General features: G+C 33.9%; 1 protein-coding gene across 2 annotated transcripts in view; it reads left to right on the forward strand.

Annotated features, from left to right (window-relative positions):
- Window positions 1-9,546, forward strand: part of LOC116342060 (protein Tob1-like) — a 110,915-nt gene extending 101,369 nt beyond the window's left edge. For both annotated transcript variants that reach the window (XM_031769544.1, XM_031769545.1), the window contains 3 exons: window positions 1,749-2,965; window positions 7,415-7,977; window positions 8,160-9,546. In XM_031769544.1, the coding sequence (XP_031625404.1) occupies window positions 2,813-2,965; window positions 7,415-7,977; window positions 8,160-8,802 (1,359 nt within the window). In that variant the 5' untranslated portion in view covers window positions 1,749-2,812 and the 3' untranslated portion in view covers window positions 8,803-9,546. The remainder of the gene's footprint in view (window positions 1-1,748; window positions 2,966-7,414; window positions 7,978-8,159) is intronic.
- The last annotated feature ends 3,243 nt before the right edge of the window (window positions 9,547-12,789 follow it).

Consider the following 12,789-nt stretch of genomic DNA (forward strand, 5'->3'; position numbering starts at 1 on the left):
TCATTTCGATTATCCGATGATTATTTGGTTGACTTGGTTAAACACTTTTGAAAATTACACATGCAAATTAAATGACATTTAAATTTTGTGTTCAATTGAAACTGATGCGATGACAAAATTCGAAAATAATTTTCATTTCGAATAAATGCGGTTGTTTTTTGGTTCGTTTGAATTAAACAAACCGAAAACATATATTCGATTGAATAGGTCATTATCCACCTGTCAGTATCGGTTGGAATAATAATATAGTAGTCAACCCTGCAGGCATGTAATATTACACATTTTACATTTTTTTTCAACAAACGTTTGGTTGTGTGTTTGGTTTTTCAATTTCACATTTTGATAAAGGAAAAAAAACACTCGTTTACTTCTTTTACCCAAAGAGAATTCTTGTAGCGTGTAGCAGACACACTGAAATTAAAATTTATTGGAGTTGTGTAGCGCAAAAAGCAACCAGGAAATCAGGTTCGTTTAATCGGTTCACCGGTAATGTTTGCGATTAAATTGAAAATTTACATTTCAAAAGCAAACGGTCGAATGGAACTTCCCTGATATAGTCTTTGACATTGCCTTAAAAGGTAAAAAAATAAGCCAAAAAAACATCGTTTTGATGGCCATCGAGATTTGATATGAAGATAACACTTATGTGGCTACAATCAATGGGATTTACGTCAATGTGTGTGCGTGTGGTGTACTACAAACGACTACATTTGAGCAAAAATATGTGGTCGTGGATGTTTCGAAACTTGTACATTTTTAATAATACCAGGAATTTACTTCATCAATAGATTTACAAGATAAATTCGTATGAAACTGACAACCTAAAACGTTGTAGCTTTAAACAAAATCCGAAACATCGTAACAACGGAAATTCGTACACGAAAGAGAAAAAAAATTAATCAAAGATTGAATACCTTGAGGGACATGTTTACTTTTAATTTTTCAAATTACTCGCAGCGTTGTCTGTCAAATGAAATTTATGAGAAATATATAAGCTTGTGTATACTTGAAATACATTTATATATACCAATGCAACCTGGATTTGCTCGTCTCGAATGACAGCTCAGTGCGGCTGGCTATTTTGATGAAAAAACTGTTGGAGATTTTTATTTAAAATATCTACGCAAAAGAATGGCATTTTTTAATTACGTATTGAATTTATAAACAAGAATAAAATCGATAAACTGATTGAACGCAAAATTCCATTGGCCTTTTTTGTCACCGGAAAAACTGAGTTATCGGGGTGAATTATAAGCAGGTTAGACATAAAATCGATTTATGACATTAACTCTTCAAAATGTCATTGTGAACAACGATATCGTTTATTCTCATGACTGAATTTCCACTGAATTGTCTCTTTCTTGCACAATTTTTGTGTTACGTGCAAAATATAAAAGATTCTCCATTCAAAAGGAGAAAAACGTCTGTGTGTTATTTAGCACGTGCACACTTGGAATTGAATTCGACATAATATTATCTGCGCAATGATGTGAAAAAGGGACGATCAAAGAACAAAAAATCACTTAAACGTTTCTTTATTCCGTAAAAGTGTCAAAATGATATACCATTCACTTTCTCTATGTATGCGTGTGAGTGTTTGATATGGATCATTTCCGAAAGTGATATGAACAAAAAAAAATATATGTCAGCCTACCAGTTTGACCATACATATTAGAGTGGAAGCAAATTATGAACACATTTGACTAATTGAATGTACTTCTGTTTTTTCTTCTTCTCTTTCTTACCAGGTTCTAGTCATTGAGATATAAAGCCACGGCTACATCGACATTACCGTTTAAATCCTGAACAGCACGTGCAAAACCAAATCGATTGCCCGCAGAGAAAAGTCAAATCATACACATTTACACAATTTGTAACCAAAAACGCAGTAACATACGAACAAGTATTCATCTGAACATAAAAACAAAAAACAGTAAACGAACGGAAAAACCGCCTGACAGCAGCAATTACAAGCAACGTCAGTGTGCTAAATAAAAAGACACCGTGATATTTCATCAGTGCACGTTTGATACCAGAAAAGAGATAAGGCAACATCACAAAACACGTTTACTTTTTCCGCTTTGATAAGCAAAAACACAAACGAGTAAAAGCGGCAAAGAAACAAAGACAAAATAGAAAGAACAAATCAACAAAGCAACCTGAAATAGTGGGTTGTCAATACAAAGACCGAGAAAAATAGCACAAAAGCATCGACTGCATTTACTAAACTAGTACAACACAGGAGAACGTTCGAACGAATATCGAATTCTTTTTTCGTTTTGTACAGAAGGAAAAGTGAGCGAAAGAGTGGAAGAGGTAGCGAGAAAATTGCGGAAAAAGTCAAATTCGAACGGTGTTCATAAATCAACAAGAAGAAGACTATGCGTATAACGGCAGAGCCACAAAGAGACAAAAAATAAATAAACATCACACGTTTTGCCAACTCCGAATATACATCGAAATCGAATCGTTATATTGACGTACCTCTCATTTGCTGAATCAACGTTAAAATATAGAACACACATCACGGGTCGACGAAAAAAAAACACACACACACAAATTTCCAGGCAAATAAAAATCTTTATGTTCTACTTCTCGAAAAACCTCTTCGATTAAACGCCGTAATTTCAGCCAATTTTTCACGATCGTGTTTTACCTTTTGTGTATACTGCCCTTCAAACGGTTGTCTTGGTCAACATTGTCGTCGTCGCCGCTATTGCCGACCAAAAAAGGAAAAAAATCGCAATCGATCAATAAATAAATCGGCCGACATTTTTCTCCAGCACCATATTCATCGCAGCATTCAATCAATATGCACATAGAAGTGTCGGTGGCACTAAATTTCGTTATATCATATCTGTACAATAAATTGCCACGGCGTCGTGTCAACATATTTGGCGAAGAGTTAGAAAAAGCGCTGAAAGAGAAATTTCAAGGACATTGGTATCCAGAGAAGCCCTTCAAGGTGCGTATCACTTTTCAATTTCAATTATTTAGCTTTCGTTTGCGTTAGATTCGATTCCGACAAAATTCTGGCTTTGTTCTTTTTCCATGACAAAGTCATTTTCGACTTTATTCTGTAATAAATGGCGATTAGTGCAATGTAGTCTCTCGTTTGCCATTGTAAAAGTCGTCAAATTCATTTATGTCGGATCACATACGGAACACTTCATCACGTTTGAACATGTGGCCTGTGATTCAAGTGTAGACTATATTGTGATGGAGTTAGAGGGAGAATGTGAAAGAAAGACAATGGCAAAGGGAAAGGGTGAGGGAAAGATAAAGAGTGCAAGTTATATGGCATGTGAATTTATAGGCATGGAAATCGCTTACTCCCACAACAATTCCGCATTGTCATTTATTTTACCGGTAGCAAGAGTCCATAAAATTTCGGATACGAACAACAACAACAACAACAACATCACGTTCATATGACATGAATTGGATAGAGAGCGCATAATGCGAACAGAGCACTATTGATCTCTTCAGATAAAATACCTGAGTTTGAATGTTTTCCAACCTAGCAACAATTAGGTCTAGCATTTTGTCGTTTCCCACACCGTTAGCCAGCTCATCATCTCTATTTTACCGTTTCTCATTGAACATTTATCTCTCTACATGCACACATCGAACGAAATGTTGTGGATGAACGAAAAAGAAGAAGAAAAAAATTGTTCGTACAAAGCACGAAAGAAACGTAATCATTCGTTTGCTAAAAGCAATTCTCATCAATAATTTCTATTGTATGAAACTTGTGAAAGCGAACCCAATGAAAGCATTTAATCGATATAACAGAGGCGATCCCATTCAATGTGTGCACAAACTTTTACCGAGATTTATTCATTGTTCTTAATGCGGAAATAAGGGAATTATTCATAAGAAAATTAATCTAATCAAACATATATCTATAGATAAGAAATAGAATTTCTTCACTGCTTTGTGCGACAAAACAATGGCCAAGTTTTGTGGGTGAGTGTGTGTGCGCACAAATCGTGCTCCTTTTTTAATTTCTTTCGAATACTTTTATTTTATTGCTGGCAATAGAAAAGTGTATAATACATTTTAATTATGGCTCACATTCAGTACATGCACACACATCTATCGCCTTCGCACTCCGTCTTCTCCAAATGATTTGGGTGTTCACATTTGCGCAATATAAGGAAAACTTTATCTGTGCGATATTTGGTTCAAAACACCCATATTCCTCAATTAATATTTGAACGTTGAGTAAAAGTTTGCTCATGTCTTGCTATGGATTATGGATAATTTTAACGGCTTTTATAGCTGCACACACAACACATTTCGTACAAGTGTTTGTCTATTTTTATTTACTTTTGTTGCATCGAAACAGAAAATTACATTTCTGCAAATCGTCTCACATATGCTTTCTCTCTCCCTCTCAATGGAATATAGTTGCGAATTCAGTAGTACAATAAAGATGTTTCAACCATTTGCCGTTTTTATCTTAACACACACTATCAGTATATATTGATCCAATAAAATTAAATAGTTTTATTCCCTTGAGAGAGATCGCAACCATCGGCCGACGCGTTTCGTTGCACACATCACATGCACAAAACTTCCAAAAGAATAGATCAAATTATTTCTAAGATTCTCTCAGCTAATACCATTAGATCCTGTTAATTTTATAGAGTGATAAGATAACGAGGTCATTTTCATTCCGGACGACAAATCCCATATGCCGTTTTTTTCACTTTCATCTCTTTCGAAACTACTTTTCACTCGGGCTGTGTCTTTTTTGCCTTCCATCTTCTCATCCTGTCCAGAGTCATTTGTTTTTGCTTTTTTGTTTTGTTTTTGGTATTCAACCTGCAAATAACTTCACCAATAAATCCATATCAAATACAGTGTATACCTTTTTATTATTAATTATCTAACTGAATGAGCTGAACAACAACAGTTTTCTGCAAGTGGCGTAAGTGTGCTATGCTTGTTCACCATCACACAAATATTTCAAACTCGCTGCAGTACGATTAATCAGCAGCTTTCCAATTTCCAATGCTGATGGATGATTTTCACTCGACTGCAATAAATCTACCGCAAAGAATGAATGCGCACACCACTCCCCATACAATAAGAGATATGTTTTGGTGTCGACAGAGTACATTTTCATTTGAAATGTGACATTGATTGGTCAATTGATCAAAAAAATGTACACATACACATGAAGTGAATGCGAACGTGTGTAGTGATGATGGGAGCAAAGCTGTTTCGCTGATAACAAGATCGAATCTCATTTTTATGGCATGTTCATATTTCTTCGGCGGAATTAATAGCCATGGAAAAGCCAATTTTTCTTGAGTACATACATATTTTTTCGCGCTCTCACTCCCCTTCCTTTCCTTTTCTTTCTCGCTCTTTCATTCATCGCGTTTCGTAACGGTTTTCGCCTGGTAAAGGTAATTGTATTTTGCACAGTCGCTTGAATAGCATACAACGCAAAAAAATCCACGTGTGTTTCTTATTTGAAGGTGCATACAACATCTACTTATACAAATTGGAGCATTCAAATGGTGTAATTTTATGGCCTTTCTATGCCAAAACATATGCCTCATTATTTATTATGCCATAATAATTCTCTCTCTCTCTCTCTCTCTCTCTCTCTCTCTCTCTCTCTGTGTGTGTGTGTGTCTCGCTTGTGTGCAATTTTTTTCCTTCACTTTTTCTCATGGTTTTTTCTTGCCATGCATTGGCTAACCCTGCAAAACCGAGAAATGAATATATATGCACATGAAGCCACCGTTATGAGCATCTGAAAGGAGCTGCAAGCAAACCTTAACCACATTACAATTATAACATTTGCCAGAGCTTTTCCTGGGTCTAAACAAACATCGAGTCACATAAAAACATCTTGTACAAGACAAACACACATATACACACGTGCGACACTTATGCGGTTATGAAAGAAAAAAACTTACGTAAAATCTAGTAAATAAATCTCCAATGGTTTCGTGTTATGCCTACTTTGCTTACGGCACCAACCATGAATGTAACGTTCATTAATCATCATTCATTCCGAATACAATACACATATATGCACACTCATCTGCGTGCAGAAACACAAAAGCCGCATGACACACGTTACCAAAACAATATAACTTAACTAATGGAAAACGGCCAACCGCATTACCTGCGTATCATGTATGTTTATGTTAAAAATTAAAACGACAACCGAATGTATAACCAGTATTGGTGTACGTCGGTGGGGCTATCATTTTTAATAATATTTATTTAACAATTTATTTTATTTTATCGGACGGTTTTGGATCCAGAGGAAAATTATTGTTTGGCATTCCAAAAAATGCTTGTCGACAGCTTTGCTACCGCCATTAACTGCATCGCCGTTTTACACAATCCAAATATACCTGCGATACAAAGGATCATTGCTCAACAGAAATGTTGATGCGCTTTTCCCCCGAAGTATATATATATTTTTTATTCCTCGACCCAAAAACTGTTTTTTTTTTTTTCATCAAATTGTGTATGAACACTTTTTTCATCACATAAAACCCATACGAATTCATGTTATCTTTTTGCTGTGGTTCCTGCCACGGATGTAGCTACTGCTGCTGTTTCGTATTTATTTATTTTGAGTGTAAAGATAAACTCGCTTGCTGTATATAACTCAAACTATGTAAAGAAGCATAGTTCGTTTTTGAGGATGATTTATTTTTTTTTACTGTTTTCACACATTTCACAAATTTTCCACTGAATTTTCTCTCTTCTTCTCATTCTCTGCTTTTGTATCTGTTTTTCTATAGAAAAGAGTATACTATTTCTCTCATGCTCGGAAAATTGTTCAAAGAACTTCAAGACTGTTTGTAATCTCATACAGTCTCTCGCACTCTCTTCTAGCGATATTAAATCTAGATTTTTCAAAAAAAAAAAAAAAAAAATTCTGTGGTTTTGTTTCGACTTTCAAACCACAAGCTCCGCAATTGAATCTCTTTTATTTCGTTAAAAGTAATGTAATATTATATATATTTCAATGAAACTGAACCATTTTTTTGGCTATTTGTGGGTGTGCGGGACAAACATTCAGAGCAGAACGTGAAACCACACACCATACCAATTACAAGAGTAAAAGAAAGCCATAAAATTCAACAAAATTTATTTTATCGCTTGCATGGCCATTTATATGTTTGTGTCTGTGTGAAATTCATTCGTGTGAAGTTATAAAGGGCAATAAATGTCGGTACTGTTAAAAGCAATAAATATAAACGAAGTAACAAATTTCTCAAACGATTCTCAATCCAAATATTTTTTTTCTCTGTGTGTGTCTCTCTCTCTCTCTTTGATCTAAACGATGTAACGAGTCATTTGTTTTATTTTTGACTGAACGATGCTTTTATCTGATCTTTTTTCTTTTCTTCTTTTTGATTCGTATAAATAGGGCTCCGCATTCCGATGCTTGAAAACTGGTGATCCAACCGATGCGGTGCTAGAGCGTGCAGCTCGTGAAAGTGGTGTACCAATCAGTGATATTTTGGAAAATCTACCAGCCGAATTGTCAGTTTGGATTGATCCCGGAGAGGTGTCATATCGTATTGGCGAAAAGGGAACAATTAAAATTTTGATATCTGAATCGCATGATCGCCACTCCGAAGATACATCGTCGGCTGATCGTGAGGTGACAAAAACATTCAATCCAGAAGCTCAATGTTTTCGGCCAATCGATGCGGTCAGTTCATCGCTAAGTGCATTGTCATTGAGCCCAAAGACATCACCACAAAATTCACCACCGACATCAGCACCGAGTCCAGCTAATTCAGCCAAAAATTATATGAAAAATGCGAACGGTTCACCTGGTTCAACATCAACTGCCGGCGGCACAAATGGCGTTGGTAATTCGTTTTTACCACGCTCGCACGCCCCATTGACATTCACTACTGCCAGTTTTGCCGCAACGAAATTCGGAAGTACAAAATTAAAAACCAATTCAAAGCGTACAAACAGGTAAGTCACATTCAACATTTAATACTTCCGCTATGTATAATTAATAATAATTTTCGTTTTACGATGTACTAGTTTTATTAGAAGAATTTTTATGATTTTGTTTTGGCATTATTGCCGCTCTTCAATTCTAATTCGAAATTAATTTGAGCAATTTGCTTTTTTTTCTTTTGTTTTTATTTCAGTCGCATGTCACCAACTGAATTCTCGAATTATATCAAACAAAGAGCCATTCAGCAACAAAATCATCATTCCCACAATGGTCACAATGCCATGACACCGATTGGCCCAACGACCAACGGTCATTTGAATTCGATTGGTCCCGTATCGCCAGCTCGTTCGCTGTCACCAAATCCATTGTCGGTGGCCATTGGTGGCACTACAAATACCACCAATATATCATCACGCAATATGCCGAATGATTCGTATTTCTTCTCACAATCGGCAACGTCGGCTGGCGTATCGTCAAATGGTTCAAGCATGAATTCAGCCATGTATTCACCACCGCAATACGGTCGAAACAATTTATTCGAATCGAATAATCCGTATGCCAGCGTTCCAACCAATACAAATACGCTTGGATCGAATACATCATTTTATTCGAATGGCTATGGTAATATTGGCAATGGCACAGCCAGTAAATACTCACCGTATATCGATACAAGCAATTATTATGGGTTACCAAATGGTCAACAACAGCAGCCATCGAATGCGATGAATTCACTTGGTGCACCGTCTCCGCATATCAATGGCATGACAAATGGACACCATCAAACATTGGAATCCAATTTGAATACAGGGAATATCAATCTATTGGTCGCTAATTAAACGCATCGACACACAACACTTCTTTTTGCTACAAAGAACGAACTATTCACATTGGATTTCCCGCACTCTATCAATCAAAAGAAACAATAAACTGCATCGTTCAGTTCTTTTTTTGTTTTGTAATTGGTTTTTTTAGTAAAATTTTAAGTGTGTACAGAGAACAAACAAACAATTTAAGGGCGAATACCTATAGCGTGACTTTGAACGTATACTAATATACGATTTACTCTCAATAAGAGCTAAAATGCTACACATGAAAATTAAGCAAGTTTGGAGATCGAAAATGGAATGCAAATATTTTCAATATTTTAGAAAAAATACACCGATAGAAATGGGCTGACCAAGGAACTGCGCTTACACATATGCATTCGAACATTTCGCTTGGTTGACGAGCTAGCAGCCAAACAAATAGAATACAGCATATTTGATTGTGGCACTTGGAGGAACGAGCAATCGTTTTTTTATACAACATTTTTTTCTCATTATATTATTGTGCAAAGAATAAAAGATTTCAAATCGTTATTCGATATTTTCGATCTAAGATACAAGAATGAAAAACATGTTATTTCTACAGCAATCATTGTGATTTTCGTTTGGATTGAGTTTTATCTTTTCTTTGTAACACATTATAACTAGATGTAATAGATAGTAATTTTTTGTTGTTCATTTTCTTGAAAAAAAAAAAAAAAACTATAACGGAAGGCATGAAATTTCATTTTTCATACCACAAGAATTTTTTTTATAATAACCAGAGAAACAAAAGAGTGGCAACAAATACACACATACACACAAAAACAAAAACTTTTAAAAAACTAATCGGATAAGAGGATAAACATTTTTTGGAACATTTACCATTTTTTGTAGAATTATTTACGTGTGCGTTTATAAGAGGACAAGAGAAAAAAATAAAATGAGAAATGCAAACAAAAAAAAGAAGATTTAACATAATATAAAAATAAATTTACGTTTACTTATTATAAGGGAGCTAAAAATCAGCGGGTGTGCTAAAGCCATAAGACGTGCAACATTTGTGTTATATTTAAATAATTTTTAAATGATAAATTTAAGAAGTTGATTTACAAATCGAATTGGCTTAACAGTTTATAATTTTTCCGTTTTTTTTTTTTATTGAAAACAAACAAAAAAAAGATATTCGAATAATTATATATATATATATATATACCAATCAAACGCTTTTTTGATATTCGGTGATGATTACTAAGTAAAGAAAAAAAAATGTATACTTTAAACAACGTTCGGACAGGTTAAGTCACAAAGAGAATATTCATTCGAAATTCCGCATACGTAATACATCCAATATTATAATTAATATAGAAACAAAAACAATGCAGAGGTTCGAAAGTTCTGATAAAATGTGAAAAAGAGTCAATGTTTTTCGTCAAGTCAGCGACAATAAATGCAATTAAATAATCATTGCAATAAAATTACATTGTTGATTCGTTCAATCGTCGAAATTACCACTTAATTGCGAACTTATAATCTAATGACGAAAATTCCAAGTACTATTTGCCGCCACTTCGACTGGCATTCACGTCGACAACGATTTTCATCATAAAATGGTCAGTCAGTTGATTTCTCGTTGTTTGTTGGACAGACAAACATTCAAGCACTAACGCGGTTGAAGTGTTCACTTCGTAAAATGCCAATCTGAACCCGAAAATTCGTTTGAATTCGTAATGGGAAATCCGAATTTATTCCGCAAAAAAACAACTTTTAGCCAAAAACTGCACTAACGAGAGCTCACTCTCTGCAGTTGGCATTCTAATGCTCTTATGGCTGTTTTTTCTACGTATACAAAGTGTATTTTCACATTTCTACCCAAAATTCCATCCTCTTAACGAAAACACACAAACAAAAAAACTTCAAATGTATAGCGAGTTTTTGGGACAATTGGCCACATGAAAAACTTAGATTACGAACAATGGTTTACCATTTCATGCATGTTTGATAAGTTCGTGATAATGCTACAATTACAAAAATAGTCAAGTTGAACGTCATTATTTTGTTTAAACCGCATAAAATTCGGATCGAGAATAAAACAAAACTGGCGAAGGGAATAATGAAAGAGAGAGAGAGAGAGAGAGTCAGAGAGTTAAAGAGTACATACATTCAATTTTTTCAAAGTTTATCGATGTTAAATTCTATTTTTAATATTACCATAATCAGATCCAAAATCTAATCAATAAAAAAAAACCAAATTTTTAAAAATGCGTTCAAATTGCTCTGAAATGTCTATATTATATTGATGACAGATACAAAGACACATTCACATAAAGTTTAAACGAAATCTTGATTTCGAATCCCAAATGGAAAATTGTAGACTTGTGCGTAGTTAGAATGGCATCGCGCTGAATTGTACAAAGTGCAGGCAAAGTACACTTGCCTGAGCCTCTAAGGTGTATAGCTCAATCTTCATCGAAATGTGCACGGTGTGGCATCGTTCGAACAAGTCGCAAAAGTCTACAATTAAACCACACGGGATACATCTATAAGAAACCGAGTTCATTCAAGCAGATTTATTATTGAACGTATTCATATAGTTGCATATAGCCCAGGCATACAAAGAAAAAAAAACCCAAATATTCAGCCAGAATATACAAGAAAAACAAAACAAAAAATATTAAATATATACCGAATGTTGAAGTATAGAACAAAAAACATATAAACTGATAACTGAATTAATATTATTATGGTAGCTATTAATCGAAGAATCTTTCTCTTTTATAAGTGAAGAAAAATAACACAACCACATAACAGATACAAAAAAAATTTATGTATTTTATTCCTGTTATAAAAACTTTCGTATTCATATGAAAGAAATTTAATCACCACGTAGTTGTATTTAAAAAGAAATGAAGTTAGTTGGAAAAACTCTATTGATAAATCTATATATAAATACATAAAAAAATATAAGTGCTGTAAACAGTAATAATTATAGGAAAATCGTCTAAATCGCGCGCAGAATGGACATATTGAATGAAATTGAATTTAGTTTTTTTTTTCTATCATTTTTCCATTCGTGATCGTTATCTCAATATGCACATTTTCGGTGGTTTTCTTTTTCTAAACCTGAACATTTATAGATGGATGCGTGAGAGAGAGAGAGACAGAGATAGAGAAAAGCAACAAAAGATGTAGTAAATTAGATGAATTCTAGTTGAATGTAAAATGAATAGAGTGTTTTTAGGTATAATTCCAGTTAGACAAATTTTTCCTTTTTTTTTAATCGATTTACATTATTCGTTATTAATCACAAAATTTTCGTTTTTATTTATCGTTTTTCTCGTCAGTTCATAGCAAATGTTTAAAGAAAATATGTAACATAATACAAAATAGAGAGACAAATTTAGAATCTAATTTCCTTTTGAACATCATAGATATTTTTATAATACAAGCAATGAAATGATAAAATACCACAGAGAAAAAAAAAGAAGAAGCAAAAGAAAGAGAGAAACAAAAATAATCACATAGAATTTAAAGAACGAACACAATTTTTATAAATATTTTTTAAAATAAACAAAAATTATTTTATTTCTATTTTTTGTAAACGATAAATAAATTACCGAGAGAAAGCTGTATTTAAATAAACAAAAAAACATAACGATAAAGAAAACCAACACATGTAGGAAAAAATAGTAAAGTTTTAATCATATTTTGTTTGTTGTCACATTTGAATGAACGCAAACGATATATATGCAATTGCAGAGTGCTTTTGAACCACTTTCAAAACAAAACAAAAACGGTTTAAACTAAAACAAAAAAAACCAGTTGGTCAATTTACAAATTTCGATTCGTGCCTTTTTTCCTAGTTTTTTTCTCGCCCGCACTTTTTCTGCAAACCGACAAATTGGTTGGCATCATCAGCGAAACTGTGCAAAAACTCAGAACTTTCTTCGAACAAAAACTCTCGATCAATTTGAAATGATAGAAGCGAGAACAACAGAGAGTACCAATCGATTAAAAACT

The sequence above is a fragment of the Contarinia nasturtii genome, unplaced genomic scaffold (genome assembly GCF_009176525.2).
Source record: "Contarinia nasturtii isolate CC-2019 unplaced genomic scaffold, AAFC_CNas_1.1 Cnas_scaffold_810, whole genome shotgun sequence".
NCBI classification, from domain to species: Eukaryota; Metazoa; Arthropoda; class Insecta; order Diptera; family Cecidomyiidae; genus Contarinia; species Contarinia nasturtii.